This window comes from Plecotus auritus, assembly GCF_963455305.1.
Source record: "Plecotus auritus genome assembly, chromosome: 7".
NCBI lineage: Eukaryota > Metazoa > Chordata > Mammalia > Chiroptera > Vespertilionidae > Plecotus > Plecotus auritus.
In genome coordinates this window covers 90,227,323-90,242,955 of record NC_137774.1, presented here as the reverse complement: position 1 = coordinate 90,242,955, position 15,633 = coordinate 90,227,323, and the positions used below count along the sequence as shown (strand labels likewise).

The window sequence follows — 15,633 nt, the reverse complement described above, 5'->3', positions numbered from 1 at the left end:
TCGTCAGAGTGGGCACATTTTTCCTTTGTGACTTGGGGTCACTTCCCTTGACCAGTCCATCTATTATCCCTTCTACAGCAACACAACTAATTTTTGTATTAATCATTATGTTTGATAATTGGTAGAATAGACCTGTCAACCCTTTTATTTTTAAATCTTTCCCTGCAATTCCACACTAATTCCTCCCTCTGTCCCCCCTCCCTTCACCTCCTCCCCTCCCGCCCAGTTCTTGGGGAAGCAGAGACATCTCCCTGGAGCCACTGGGCCTCCCCAGGTCCTTGACAAGCTTTCAGAGCCTTGGGTCACAGGGCCAGCCCATGACTCAGCAAACTTGTGGCCACAACACCCATCTTCAGCATGGTCCTGGGCTGGAGGCTTTGAGACAGGGTTTCTTTTTCTTTTTTCTTGATTTTATTATTTTTATTTTTCCCCCATCACCATTTATCCCCCCTATACCCTCTTCCACCTCCACCCACGCAAGACAGGGTTTCCCAACCTTTTAGATCCACACTTAGTTAACCCCATATCACACACCCCTGGATTTACCATCCAAGAAAAATCAGTTTTACTGAGTGAAGTTTGTATTATGTAAAGTTTATCCCCTCCCCCTCCTAATATAATAGTGAGGATAGGGGGGAAATCTACCCAACAAATGGTGCTGGAACAACTGGATATCCATATGGAAACAAACAAACCTAGAACCCTACCTCACACCATACACATTTATTTAGGATGGACCACAGGTTTTACAAAGTTCAAAAACCCAAAACTAAAAAGCTTTTGGAGGAAAGCATAGGAGAACTTGAAGAGTGGAGTTGGGCAAAGGTTTCTTAGTACACACAGGCGATCACCAGAAAAGAAAAATTGACATATGCAATATTGCAGATGTTTTATAGCAAACACGTATCCCTGGAAAGATCTAGATCTGCTAATTTTCTCCCCCTCCCAACGTCTCAACCCGGAGGGCCTGTGCTGCACAGATGAGCAAACTGAGGCCCAGAGGGGCAGGGTCTGGTGTTAGCCAGCCGGGTATTTGCAACCTCCCAGCTGCCTTGAACCCAACGTTTAGAGGGAGCCTCAATCTTCCCACTGACTGGACTTCTATCTCTTGCAGGAAAGAAGACGCCACGGGCTACTTCCCGGCCATTTACCTGCAGAAGGCGGGGCAGGACATAGTTCAGGCCCAACGCCAGATCAAGAGCCGAGGGGCGCCGCCCCGCAGGTGAGTCCTTTGGGCTCGGGGGACTGGGCGGGGCTCAGGAGGGTGTTCCACCGGTTCCCTCTGTCGGCCTTGGATTGGCAGGACTGGAGCAGGGGAGACAGGGTAGGGGTTCCGAGCCTGGCGGGGAAGGCAGCACCCTCACCCAGTCGAGAGTCTGGACATGCCCCGCCCCGCCCTACTCCGTGGCGCTGGCACTGGGGCGTGGGAAAGAAGGGGTGTGAGGTAGGGGTAAAGGCATTGATGTCTAGAGTCTTTGGGGATGGTCCGTGACGGCTGTGGCAGTCCGGAGGGCTTCCAGGGGAGAGGGCCGGCTGAAGGCTGGTGAGGGGCGTGGGAAATGGACCTGGGCTCTGAGGCACCGCAAGGGTCCGCGCCGGACCTCCCCTTCCCCACCTGCCCCTCCCACCCCCCACTTCCTCGGGCCAATCGTTTGACCCCAGGGTGGCCAGGCGAGTCCCCGCGGGCAGAGACGCGGCCGATCCCGGGCGGCGGGGATGCCGGGGCGGGCGATGACCTACGTTCCCGTCCCGCCGGGCCCAGGTCGTCCATCCGCAATGCACAGAGCATCCACCAGCGGTCTCGAAAGCGCGTCAGCCAGGACACCTATCGGCGCAACAGCGTCCGCTTTTTGCAGCAGCGCCGCCGCCAGGGGCGGCCCGGGCCGCAGAGCGCAGGGAGCCCTCTGAGTGAGTGCCCGCCGACGCCGGGGCGGGGCCCGAGGATGCTTGCAGGCGGGCAGGGGGCGGGGACTGGGGGGGGGGAGGGTCAGGGCCGGAGGCGGGCCTCTTACCCAGCCGCGCCCTCTGTCAACAGAGGAGATCGACCACCCGAAGCCGCAGCCGGCGGTGCCCCCGCGGCCCAGCGCAGATCTCATCCTGCACCGCTGCAGCGAGAGCACGAAGCGGAAGCTGGCGTCCCCCGTTTGAGGCCGGGCACCACCCCTCGATGGCGCTCTGTCCCCTCCGCCGGGATCCCCGTATATATGTGATTAGAGCCTGAGGTCTGGTTACCTAAGGCACTCCGGGCCCCGCCCCACCTAGCTCTCTGCCACCCTCAATAAATGTTGCTTAGAGTGGAGAGTGGCTCCGCAGAGACTCGAGGGGGTGCTGGGCTAGAATCGGACAGGGGTGTGACCTCTGCTGGGGGATTGCGGGGGAAGTTGCAGAAGCTGCGGTCCAGTTGCATACTGCCCTGGCCTTGGCCAAGATCAAGTTTGCACAAGGCCAAATGCAAAGGGAACTCCTGGTTCCTGCTGGCCTTTGTTTGGTCAGCCGTTTGCTAGAACTCTGGCTCCACTACAGACCAGTCCCGAAGAAGGGCTGGACACAGTACGTAGTGAGTGACTTTGTGTGTGCACCTTAGTTGACAAAAAATTTGCAATTTAGGCCCTAACCGGTTTGGCTCAGTCAGCCTGCGAACTCAAGGGTCCCAGGTTCCATTCAAGGGCATGTACCGTGGTTGCGGGCACATACCCAGTGGGGGGTGTGCAGGAGGCAGCTGATCGATGTTTCTAACTCTCTATCCCTCTCCCTTCCTCTCTGTAAAAAAATCAATAAAATATATTTTTAAAAAAACTTGCAATTTAGGTGTAGGGAGGAGGCACCTCCGATTCTTCACTGAGGACCTGCTCAGTTAGCAAATACTAAGATGAACAGGTCCTAGCCACTTACCCTAGCATTATTGTTAGCCCATGGCCTCAAAGGCTTTGCTGGTGGGTCTTTCCCAAAATGCAAAGACTCTAAGGTGCACATTGGAGCTGCAAATCTTACAGATCTTGGCCAAGGCCAGGGCAGTATGCAACCAGACCTCGGCTTCTGCAACTTTCCCCACACCCCCCCAGTAGAGGTCACAGCCCTGTCCAATTTTTTTCATGCAGCTTGTCATGAAGGCCATGGGTAGCATGAAAAGCTGCACCTGTGGGGGAGTGGCTACCTGAGGTTAGGCAAGGCTGCTACCCTTAGAGATCAGAAAATATTAGCAAGGGGATAGGTGCTTCAAAAGAGAATAATTGACTATCAAACGATGGAGAGAGGCCTTGAGAAAACCATTGGGCCCTTAACTCCATTTGCTTTTTGCAGACCCTTGTTTGCTGAAAAAGTCCAGGATCAAGGATTATCATACAAAGCTGTGGAACAATTAACCACAGGCAACCCCAACCTTTTAGCTTGTTCAGTGCAATTATAACTTAAAAAAATTAAATACAGTATAAGGCAAAATATTTATTTTCATAATTTTTAGTTTCATTGTTTTTCCTTTGGTTAATCCTCACCCTACAATATTTTTTCCATTGATTTTTAGAGTGGGTGGAAGGAAGGGAGGAAGGGGAAGAGTGTGAGAGTGAGAGCAAGAGCAGAGAGAGAGAGAAACATCGATTGGTTGCCTCTTGTATGCGCTCTGACCTGGGCAGGGATCGAACCTGCAACCCAGGTATGTGCCTTTGACCAGGAATCAAACCCATGACCCTTTGGTTTGAGGGAGATGCTGTAACCACTGAGCAACATCAGCCAGAGCAGTTTCTTTCTCTCTTTTTTTTTCCCCCAAGGTAAAGCCCTTTCCCCCACATTTTTCTGTATTTCCGTTTCCCTCAAGTTGGTGTTGTGCTGGCCCCACAGACACATGCTAGTGTGGTGGGTGTGCCCAAGGTCAGGAGGGCAACCCCGCAGGCCTCTGCCATCATGGGAAAGCTGACTAGAAGCTGCCAGTGGGGCGTGAGGTAGGCGCCAGGGTCTGAGTTAGCCTGCACTGTCTGTGCAGCCAGTTTTCTTGAGTCCAAGCAGAGTGCTGAGCTCTTTACATTGTGTCTAGTTCTAAGAACAACTCTGTCAGGTAGGTACTTTACGGATGAGGAAACCAAGGCTCGGAAAATGTGGGTGATTTGTTTAAGGTAATTGGGCAAGAAGGTGGCAGAGGTGGGAGGTGGAGGCAGGCTTTCCTTTTTCTGATTCCAAAGCCCTACGGGACTCTGCAGAGCTCATGACCTGTGTGTCAGTCCTGGTGGGCGGTGCCGTGGTTGAGTGATGCTCAGAGGAGGGAGTGTGATGTGGGACAACTTCCAGAGCCCCCTCCCCGCAGCCCCCCACTTGTGTTTCCTGGGTTGGAGGAGTAAGCAGCTCTTTCCTCTGCTCACCCTGGATGGAAATACAGGGCCTTGGGGCAGATGCAGGGCTCCTTCACCCCGAGAGCTCAGAGGGACCCACCAGTTCCAGGCCCCCGCTCCTGGGCTGGGTCCTTCCCTATCTCTGTGACCACAGCACTCCAGCGTGTTCCCATTTATAGATACCGCCTCACCAGGACTGCTGAAACCAGCCCACTCCTTCAGTCATTTCCCCAGTCCTGTGAGTGACCGTTGGTCAAGCCACCCTGGTCCCCACACACACTGCAGAGTAAAGAAGGAATCCAGGGATCTTAGGAGTTGATTCAAAGCTCCCCATGAACAGTCCAGTCAACAGAAGGCAGTCAGGCTGAACCCTGCTGTCCCTTCCCTGTCACCGATGGGCTAGCCCCAGGGAGCCACACACAAGCAGATGAGCTGAGGCTGCACACAGGGTCAGGCACAGTGGCCACTCAGAAAAGGGAAAACAAACAAACAAACAAACAAACCATGGACTTTGGAGTCACACAGACCTGGGTTTGAATCTTGAAGACTCCTCTACTGGATGTGTGGTCTGGGGCGGAGCCTCAGCTGCCCGTCTATAAATTGAGGAGGCTGAGCTGTTCCTGCCGGCCATCCTGCGTTGTTTGAAGACTACCCAAGATCACAAATCTCAGATAGTCTGTGAACACTATCATGTTAGGTCTCAGGCAGGTCTGGTTGATGCAGGGATCCACACCTGCGTAGGTGCACCAGGAGCTGGTCCCCCTCCACCCCGCTCTTCTGTAAATCAGTGTATCCTGCATCTCTTCCCCAGGAAGTGAGCCTCTGAGCTAGCGGGACCCAACTGTGCCTGCAGCCAACCTTCCAGTGACAGGAACTGCCAGATTGGGTCATTTCCGCTGTGAATGAGGACATGCATCAGGCTCCAGCTGGGCTGGGTGCCTTGAGCAGGCCACCACCTGGAGGCTGGTCTCCCCCCTCCTGAAGCCTCCCTTCACTCGTATTAAAGCCTTCTCTCCATGGCTTCCTGAGTGGGTAACCAGGGCAGGATCCTCAGCCTTTCTGCATTTTAGTCAGGTTAATTCCTCCAACCTGGAAAGTATTCACAATTTTGGGTCCCTAATTCCAATGATGAATAGAGACTAAGAACACAGGTATATATATGCTCTCAAATGACAACCCTCCAGGGGACATCTTGGCCCTAGCTGGATTGGCTCAGTGGATAGAGCATCGGCCTGTGAAATGAAAGGTCCCAGGTTCAATTCTGGTCAAGGGCACATGCCTGGGTTGTGGGCTTGATCCCCAGTGGGGTGTGGGGGGGTGGAGGATGTAGATGATCAATGATTCTCTTCATCATTGATGTTTCTATCTCTCTCTCCCTCTCCCTTCCTCTCTGAAATCAATAAAAACGTTTAAAAAACAACAAAAATACACATTACTCTTTTTTTTAAAAAAAAAGACATCTTGAGTCAACTGACAAAATTGGAGTATGAATGGTAAACTGGGTGAAAGTATTGCATCAATATTTGGTTTATGGAAGTTGGTAACTAAATCCTGGTAATGTTAAGAGAATATCCCTATTCTTAGAAAATACTCCATAAAGTATGTAGGGGTAAATGATGTGTACAACTTGCCTTCAAATAGTTCAGAAAAAAATTATGCACATATGTTTACATACATGTTATATACTCATTCATTTATACACTTATAGGTAATGTTGTACACACATAAAAGAGAGAGAGGGAGAAAAAGCAAACAAATAATAAAACATGGGGTAAAATGTTGCAATATGAGAATCTGGCTAAAAGGCATATAAATGTTCTTCATACTATTTTCATTTCTGCAACTTTTCTATAATTTTGAATTATTTCAAAATAACATTGAAAAAAGAGACAACCTTCAAACCTCCATTTTTTTATTTTTTTTTTTTTGCCTTTTCAAGGTAAATATTTGTTTTGGGGTTTTCCATTTTAAACCCTCACTTTCTGGGTTCATGTGGAGGCAGAGGCTGATAACACAGTAATACTACGTCTCCAACCAACTCTGCTTAAACTTGGAATCATGTTAGGCCACAAGGGACACCATTCAAAAGGGGTGTGTGTGTGATAAATGTGTGTGCATACATGCCCCTCAATGAATACACACATCTGTCTATCTCCCTCTGGTCTCTGCTGACTGATTTGAACCTGGAGATGCCAGCACCAATGCCTACAGGAGTCAAGCAAGTATGGGAATAAGTGACAAGGGCCAGGCATAAGAAAAATCAATTAGAAATACAAGAAAACTTTCTCGATTTTTACTGGACTATAGTGAAGCAAAAATGTCATAAAAACAGGTATGCTACTGCAAATTATATTTGTGAGTCATAGTGAAAAAAACACACACAGAAAAACAGAAACATTTACTAACTCATTTCCCCATCTCAAAATCCCTTGGGTCTAGAGGATTGTATTCTATACCCCATGGGGCATTGCCGGGAGCATGCTCTTCATGTCGAGATGTGGAGGACTGAGTCCCACTGGGAGTCCTTTAACTCCGAGCTGTATTTCGTTTTGCTCAGTTTCATAATGGAAAACAGCTGTTCACAAATGTAAGTACTCCCAAACATGGAGAGAATCTTTGCACAGTGGCTTTTATATCTCGGGTAGCTACTCCAGAGGTGCTTATAGAACTCGGGGATCCCCACCTTGTCATACTTGGTTTTCAGCACCATATTGCACTGCAGCTCAATCACCTCCATCTGTAGGGCTTCGTGGATGCTCTCGATCTTCACGGAGAAAGGGGAGCTGAACAGGGTCAGTTCGCTTTCGTAGAGTTTGAAGTCAGACAATCTTTTCTGGAATTCGGTCTTTAATTCCACAATTTTGGGAATGTAGTTCAGGCTGTCACTTTCATTTCTGGAAACTGATTTCAGGGTGGGAAAGTGGGCCAGATTATTCCTTGCCAAATGAGTTTCCCAAAGGCACAGTTTTGCCAGAAACGCCCGAATCAGGTCGTACATTTGCGTAACGATTTGTGAATGGCCTTGGAGAGAGATGCTCAAAGTGTTCAGATGCATTGTCATATCGACCAAGAAGGCCAAGTCTCTGACCCAGTCTTGAGAGCTCAGTTGAGGCAGGGGCTTTCCTCTGGATGACATGAAGGAATCAATTTCTTCCAACGATTCAAAAAACCTCTTCAGCACCAGCCCTCGACTGAGCCACTTAATCTCCGTGTAGTAGAGCAGGCTGCCATACTGGCAGTCCAGTTCGTAAAGCAAAGTTGTGAACTCGCTGTGGTTCAGGCCACGGGAGCATATCCAGTTCACAGAGTTCACTACCACATTCATGACGTGGTCCATCTTTAACCTCTGAGCGCAGAGTGATTCTGGGTGAATAATGCAGCAAACGGACTTCAGATCCGAGCCCTTGCAAACCGTGGCCACCTTGGACTTCAGTTTTGTAACAAGTCCATTGTTCGCATCAACCATGGCAGGGGTGCCCGTTGAGGCCACGCTTACTAATTTTGACCAGTTGATATTAAACTTTTTAAGGCTTTTCTCAACACGCAAAAATATTTCATTTCCTGATTTTGTACCTGTCATGGGCACTGTATCCAAAAGTTCTTCCGACACATCAAAATTCTCATCAACACCACGAATGAATATGGCCAACTGGGTGATGTTATTAATATCTGTGATCTCATCGATCGCAATCGAGTATGCCACAAATGATCTGATTTTTTCACGTAACTTCTCCCATAAGTTCCCAGTCACATCTTCTGCAGGCTGCACAGCGGCGTTGTCGTTTGGACTCACATTTGCAAACAATTCTTTTTGCTCAGGACACACAATTTCTGATGACCCTAAGAGATACTTTCTGAGGCCTTTTTTTAACTCATGAAGCTTCTCATCGCGCATCTTCTCAGTATACTGGTCATAGTGCTTACTGTGGTTGGTCTGATAATGGCGTCGAAGGTTGTATTCTTTTGACACAGACATGCTCTGTTTGCATATTAAACACGTAGGAATATTCTGCACTTCCACGAAGAAATACGCTCTCTCCCACTTTTCTTGAAATACGCGGCCCTCTAGGTCTATCTTTCTTTTTCCCACTTTTGGTAAAGACATAGAGAATAAAGAAATAAAGAAATATTTCACTTTCTTTTAACTCTGCTATTAGAAAAGCAGCAGCAAAAGCATGATAATAAGCGGAACAGAGAAAGCGGGTAGGGGGTGTGGTTAACTGGAGAGTAACCCACCCCTGCAGCCAGGGACGGTGGACACTCAGCCCCAGCAAAGGGCTGCCAGAGGGAAATGGACCTCTGAGGCCAGACCTTCAGATTTCTAGAGAAAATCTAGAAATCGGTTTTCATGAAAAAGTCCCAGGCTTTTTAATAGTGACAGATTACCATTTTTAAAAGGTATATGAGCCAAACAAAAGACATCCTGGTGAAGTTCAGCAAGCAGCTGTTTGCCACATCTGGTTTAAACAGGAATGATTTGAAAGTACGTTTGCATTTAACATGTTTTTTCTTTTGATTCTCAAGAGAATTTTATAATCAGAGAAGGGAACAAGCATAGAAGGTGTCTGATTCACCTGCTGGGCGTCACAAAGACACAGGTGATGGCCAGAGAACCGCACAGAACTTAACTTGTTTTAAATGGAAAGAACCTGGCCATGATGCAGGTAAGCTTTACTTCGAAAGAACAGTCATAAAAACTCACTTTTGGTAGATTTTCAATAGCAAATTAAAAGCTTGAACTTTACAGCAAATTAAAAAAATATATACACTGAGTGGCCAGATTATTATGATCTCTGAACACATAATAATCTGGTCATTCAGTATAAATATATTAGAGGCCTGGTGCATGAATTTGTGCATGGGTGGGGTCCAGCCAGCCTGGCCAGGGGGAGGGGACATGGTCGGCTGGCCGGCCTGCCTGCTGGTCGAACTCCTGGTGGAGGGGACAATTTGCATATTAGCCTTTTATTGTATAGGATATACACTGAGTGGCCAGATTATTATGCGTTCAGAGATCATAATAATCTGGCCACTCAGTGTATATGCAGAGACAGAAAGTCAACTTAGTGGCTGGTATGCCTGGGCCTGGGGGTGGGAACGGGAAATTACTGAAAATGGGTAGGAGGAATGTCTGGGGGGGCAATGGAAATGTTCTTCTATCAGATTGTGGTGATAGCTGCACAACTCCCTAAATTTACTAAAAATCACTGAATTGTGTATACTCTACACGAGTGAATTTTCTGGCATGTAAATTATGCCTCATTAAGCTATTACAAATGTAAAAATCATTTAGCAACCAGATGAGTTTAGGACTAATAATTGAGCATTTCAAAAGAATACTTTAGTTTCCAAATTTTAAGTGAGGAGGTTCCCTGGTAATTCAAGCTCTTGAGAACATCTCTACACCTTCTGCCTCACTCACCCTATAGGACAGTAACTTGCTTGTAAGAGTTCCAGGGGAGACATTAAAAATATTTAACCAGCAGAGTGCCTGGGGCATTGCTCAATCAGAACAGATGTCAATTTCAGCACTGGTAGCGGGGCTTGGAGGATTCTGGGAGCACTGCTGTGCCAGGTGGTAGCCCTTTTAGTTCTGAACTGTGGGAGTTTGGGGATAGGGGCCCCAGGGAGTGGGACTGGGGTGGCCAGGAATCACTGTCTACCAAGTGAGATGGACTAGTTCAGTATTATGCATGAGCCCCAACCATAAAGGGTTCACATATCACACACAGTCTGCTGTGCAGCAAGGTCCATCAAACTCATGTGTGAGAAAAAATGCCTGGCTAACGCCCTGGCTGGTTTGGCTCAATGGATAGAGTGTCGGCCTGCAGACCGAAGGGTCCCAGGTTCTATTCTGGTCAAGGGCACATACCTCGGTTGTAGGATCCTCCTTGGCCCGGGCCCTGGTGAGGGCTCCTGCAGGAGGCAACCTATCGATGTGCTTCTCTCACATCAATGTTTCTCTGTTTTTCCCTCTCTCTTCTACTCTCTCTAAAAATCAATGGAAAAATATCCTTGGGTGAGGATTAAAAAAAAAAAAAAGCCTGGCTAAGAAAATTCAGGGAACAGAATTAAAACACTTTGCAACAAGCAGGAAAATGAAAATGCGTATAAAGAGCAGCATGCTTTGCGCTAAGGTTCAAGAAGCAAGGACCCAGTGTCCCACCGAGACACTTCCCGCTTCACAGCGGCTGCCGGAATGATATCACCCCCCGAATACTCACCGTTGTTAAACTCAAGGCCTGGAAGTGGTCTGAAGAGAAAGAGATATTGGTGAATGCAACAATGTTCATTTTTCCTCTCCTGTCCATTTAGTTCTATTTGACAAACTTTTGTGTCAGCTCTATGCTACTGCAGTGGGATATAAAACTGAGACAGCTGCCCATGATCACCAAGAAACAGGAACAGGGCCCTGGCCAGTGTTGCTAAGTGGTTACAGCGTTGGCCCGAGTACTAAAGGGTTGTGGGTTCCATTTCCGGTCAAGGGCATGTACCGGGCTTGTAGGTTCAATCCCTGGCCCCTGGTCAGGGTGCATGCAGGAGGCAATCCATCAATGTGTCTCTCTCATATCTCTCTCTGTCTCCTCCTTCCTTCCTCCCTTCCATTCTCTCTAAAAATCAATGGAAAATAATATCCTTGGATGAGGATTAAAAATAACAACAACAAAGGAAACAGGGACAGGGACACACAGCTCACAGAAGCAGAATATGATAAAGTGAATTGAGAGGCAGCACGGCACAGCAGTTGACTGCAGGGACCCATCGCCCACTTCCTGGGGTAAAAGTCCCTATGCCCCCCTCATCTACTGCAGGCAAGTTACTGTCTGCAGATGCGTTCTCATGGCCAAGAGGGGATCTCTCACTTACCTAATGACTGTAAATTTGATAAATTCTGCAGCATCCAAGATCCTTCTCAGGGAGCTGATTTCCAGGTACCCAGGGGCTTTGAATACCACCCCTGGGGGCATGCCATCGATGACCACGCAGCCAGGGTTGAATGTGATTTTTCTATAAGGAACTTTCACAGGGAAATCCACTCCAATGGCTTCCCCTGTGATGAGACAAACAGCAAAAAATTAATTGCATTCATCACTTACTTAACCTAAACTATGCTTTACCTTTAATGTTAAGATTTAAAAATCATTCACATCAAGTGACAACAATGGTGATGAGCCATTATTATGTTAATTTCCAGGAGTACTATGATGTAAGAATAATCTTACTGATTTTGAAATTGGCAATGGGTAGTATAGCAGACTCAGTTTCTCAGTCCATCAAATAGGGATTATCATAGTATCTACTGAAAAAGGTTTTTGTGAGGATTAAATATTTAATCATGTGTTCAGCATTAAAAACAATGCTCAGCCATGGTAAGAACTCAGTAAAGCAAAGATAGCTATTATTATTATTTTAGTTAGTGCTCCTATGTAAAAGCTTTTCAGTAAAAATACACACTCATTTTGATTATAGCTCCTTCACAGAAAGATCAGTTTCTTAGATAAAGTATTAGATTAAAAAGAACTATTTCAAATATATAAATTTTGGATGTGTAACGATATAAAAACTTACCAAATTTTCGACTAAAGAGTTCATTAACTTGTTCTCTTAGTTGTTTTATCTTTTCTATGCTTGATAACCTCTCCTTCTCATTATCTAAAATAATTAAACAAACAAGAAAACTATGATTATTAATGTATTTGCCCCCAAGAAAGCTGTTAGAAGAAATGCTTGTTAGCATATGAAAAAGCACTTTAAGTGGCTTATCATTCAGTTTAGTTTTGGCAAAAAGCATCTTGGAAATTTGTAAATGGAAGCCATTACATTACAAAGTTATATTTCCCAAATTATAACTCCACTAGAGGCCCGTTGCACAATATTCGTGCAAGAGTAGGCCTTCCTTCCCCTGGCTTCGCTCCCGGCTGCCTGGGAGCCGCCAAGTCCCCGCTCCCGGGCCGCCCGGGAGCTGGCAAAGTCCTTGCTCCTGGCTGCAGCACTCCTGTAGTTCCTGCCGCCCCCCCTCCCCCTCATAGCAGGCATCCCGCCCTGCCCAGACGCTCTGCACCTGCATATGCAAATTACCCCATCACCTTTGTTGGGTTAATTTGCATACTCACTCCTGATTGGCTGTGGGCATAGCGGAGGTACGGTCAATTTACATGTTTGTCTATTTTTAGGTAAGATATAAACATACTATATACTACTCTCAGGAACATTTTCAATATTATGAAAGACAAGGATGTCCACTTTCACCAATACTCTTCACCATTATAATAGAAATCCTAGCCAAAGCAACATGACATGTAAAAGTAATAAAATAATAAGATTAGTAGAGAATATTTTTCAATACTTAAAAATTTTATTCTATTTATTTTTGAATAAATAAAGCAACAACATGGTTCAAAACTCAAGAGATATAAAATAGTACATAGTGAAATGTCTCTCTCTCATCCTCATCTAAGTTCTCAGTTTCCTTCCCTGGAGTAACTATGCTATTAGATTCTGTTGTAGCTCTCCAGATATCTTTTACATACACTTATTCAGAAAAGAAGATTACTTGATGGGCAGCAAAAAAAATTTCACTTCTGTGGCCAAATCCAATTCAATTGTAGCTAGTGTTTGGAGTCATCTGCTTTGAGGTGTGTTTTCCCATTAATGCCAGGACATGGCTGGGAGAACAATATATTTGATTAACAATGTTTGATATAAGCAAGATATTCAGTGAGTGGGAATCTGCAGCATATTTTATATTCCTGGATTGTCATCCCATAATTAATGGGATGAACTAAGGAAACAACAACACAACTCCAAGAGACTAATTCATGTCAGAAAATGTTTAAAATATAACAAAATAAAAAATACAATATAAATTATGATGAAGCCAGATAAACTTCCATACCTGGAATTGTCACCTGGACGATGTTAAGATCTTCAACACCTGCTGCAGAACTTGTAGTATTGGATGGATTTGTGTTTCCTTAAAACAGAAATGAAATTTAGAACTTACAGAAAATTAGGCCAATTCACCTCTAAAAATGTCAAAGTACCATTATTCAGAAGCTCAGAATGAATTTTTTAAAATCTTGAGGACATTTAGCTGCAGGAAAACAAGATGGCTTGGCATCAGTTGATATCTGAGTCTAAGCAGTTTAATGGTCAAAAGCGGATTTTGACCATTAAACTGCAGATTTTAATAGAAGGATGTTGAAAGGTATATTACCTTTGTTGTTATTCTCAGTTTAAAAGGGGGAAAAGAAATAAGACATATAAGTGTGTCCAAGAGGACATTTAAGTAGCAGACAGACATCCTATGAAAAATGATTTAACAGAGTCATAGAAACACTCAGACAGGGCTAACAGTAAAAGCAGAGTTGATGTTATCATGTATTTTGGTCAAATGGTAAATAAAACATTCACTTGAATTCTAGGTGAGAAATATAAGTGAGCCTATCTAGTCCGATCCCAGGAACTCAAAGCTCAGTCCATGTGTTGTGTGAATGATCCCTTGGGAGTTTGAGATTATGCATCTGAAGAACAAGACTTCGGACAGACACAAGGAGCCACAGCAGCAACAAAATACAGGTGAATCAGCACAAATCCATCCTTATGAAGAGAGTGTTGTGCAGGGGCTAACGCTCTGGAACAGGAGACACTTTGGCAGGGCCTCTGGTGCCTGCCGAGTCTGTCCTTTGGGTGTGTCATTTGTTGAAGTGTTTGGGTGATGCTCTGGTGTGGTGTGAAGCTGGCCACCCGGTGCTGGCTCTGGGGCCTCTTAGGAGGGATTTTGGGTGCAGGCCAGGTTCGGTCACTGCCTATGTCCTGCCGGGGGCCCCTTGGTATGACCTTCAGTGATCTGCAGATGGTTGTCACTTGTGCTGTGCATGGAGGTGCCCAGGAGAGGCTGGCTGCAGCTTGTCCAGGCTTAGGGCTGCTTAGCAAGAGGTACAGTGCACGGTGAGGCCAGATGCTGCTCGTATGGGGGTTGTGAACCTTTTAGAGATTTTAGTCAAGTCCGCAGTATGAGCCAAGACGGGCTGTTTGTATGGAAAAGCCAGTGGAAGCAGCTTGGGTGGGCCTGCAAGTTGGGTAGGGTGGGGTCTCAGGGAATCAACAGGTCAGGGTGAAGGGTGTTAGCCCAGTTGGTGGGGACTCAGATGTGGCACTTGCCTGAGCCTGCAGGCTGTGGTAGGAGGAAGGGCTCAGCAAAGGAGCAATGGTGTCTCCTAGCACTTTTGTCTGGGAGAAGTGTCCCTCTAGCCCTTGTCCTGAAACCAGACAATTCCGTTTCTTTCCTTACGTCCCTGGCACCTTTCGAGCTGCTGCCCCCGCAGGCGCTAAGAGTAAGCGAGTCCCAGTAAGTCCATGCGTAGGCCCTTTAGGAGGAGCCCCTGGGACTCCAGCAGTCTCCGTCTCACTCAGCCACAATCTCTGCTGATTTTCACAGCCAGAAGCTATGGGACTTCTCTTCCCGGCACTGGAAGCCTGGGCTGGGACCCCTCCCTCCTCATGGGGGACCTCTGAAGCCAAGAAACCCCTCCAGATTTTAAACTGTCACACACAGGTGTGGGACCAGCCGTCCGCGTGTCTGCCCCTCCTACCAGTCTCAATGTGGCTTCTTCTATATGTCCTTATAGGACTTCTGTTCAGCTAGACCTCAGGGGGTTCGCAATGATGGCTGTTCTGCAGTTTAGTTGGAATTGTGATGTGGTCCCGGGAGGGGGCAAGCACAGCATTTTCTTACGCCACTATTCTGACTATATTAATTTTTCTAAACAAAATTGAGATCCCACTATAAATTGTGATTTCTTTTAGTCCCTCTCTGTTTTGGGTATAACTTGTCTTGAGCCAGACAAGCGTGTTTCTCACTGAACGTACTGAGAGCATTTTTCCAAATGGATCACCATGATTCATTCTCTACCTGCTGGACACTTAAACTGCACCACTTTTTCTCTGTTATAAATAATGACGAGAGGTTTCCTCCCCCATAAAATAAACAACTTCATGAAACCATTTTTAGAATTCAAAAAAGTGAAGTATGATGGAATAATCAAATTAGGGTGGGAATATTCATTCAATCTCAAAATTCCCCTAATTATGGGAAAACCAGTTCAGACCCTGTGATATTTCAAGGTAAGTAATATCTCTAAGTAAAAAGGACTCACTAAAAAAAAAAAAAAAAAAAAATACAACTTCAAGGGCATAAATGTTTATTTTAAAAGTATAATTTCTATAATTTATACACTATTGTCCAAATACTACTGTCTTCTTGTCAAATCGTTTCTGATGGAAAAATAATAAAATTGCAATTTTATAATTC

The 15,633-nt window shown here is 46.2% G+C and overlaps 2 protein-coding genes across 6 annotated transcripts in view; one reads left to right on the top strand and one right to left on the bottom strand.

Moving 5' to 3' along the window:
• The window catches only part of NCF1 (neutrophil cytosolic factor 1), a 28,568-nt gene extending 25,779 nt beyond the window's left edge, over positions 1-2,789 (top strand). The window contains exons 10-12 of one of the 2 annotated variants that reach the window (XM_080681041.1): positions 1,115-1,222; positions 1,763-1,908; positions 2,036-2,789. In XM_080681041.1, the coding sequence (XP_080537167.1) occupies positions 1,115-1,222; positions 1,763-1,908; positions 2,036-2,148 (367 nt within the window). In that variant the 3' untranslated portion in view covers positions 2,149-2,789. The remainder of the gene's footprint in view (positions 1-1,114; positions 1,223-1,762; positions 1,909-2,035) is intronic. The other variant, XM_080681042.1, reaches the window with a different exon arrangement.
• Positions 2,790-6,247: 3,458 nt separating this feature from the next.
• LOC308252953 (general transcription factor II-I repeat domain-containing protein 2) overlaps positions 6,248-15,633 on the bottom strand; it is a 583,288-nt gene continuing 573,902 nt past the window's right edge. For all 4 annotated transcript variants that reach the window (XM_080677905.1, XM_080677904.1, XM_080677902.1 and 1 more), the window contains exons 12-16: positions 13,216-13,293; positions 11,889-11,972; positions 11,187-11,370; positions 10,544-10,572; positions 6,248-8,408 (exon numbers count right to left, since the gene is read on the bottom strand). In XM_080677905.1, the coding sequence (XP_080534031.1) occupies positions 6,805-8,408; positions 10,544-10,572; positions 11,187-11,370; positions 11,889-11,972; positions 13,216-13,293 (1,979 nt within the window). In that variant the 3' untranslated portion in view covers positions 6,248-6,804. The remainder of the gene's footprint in view (positions 8,409-10,543; positions 10,573-11,186; positions 11,371-11,888; positions 11,973-13,215; positions 13,294-15,633) is intronic.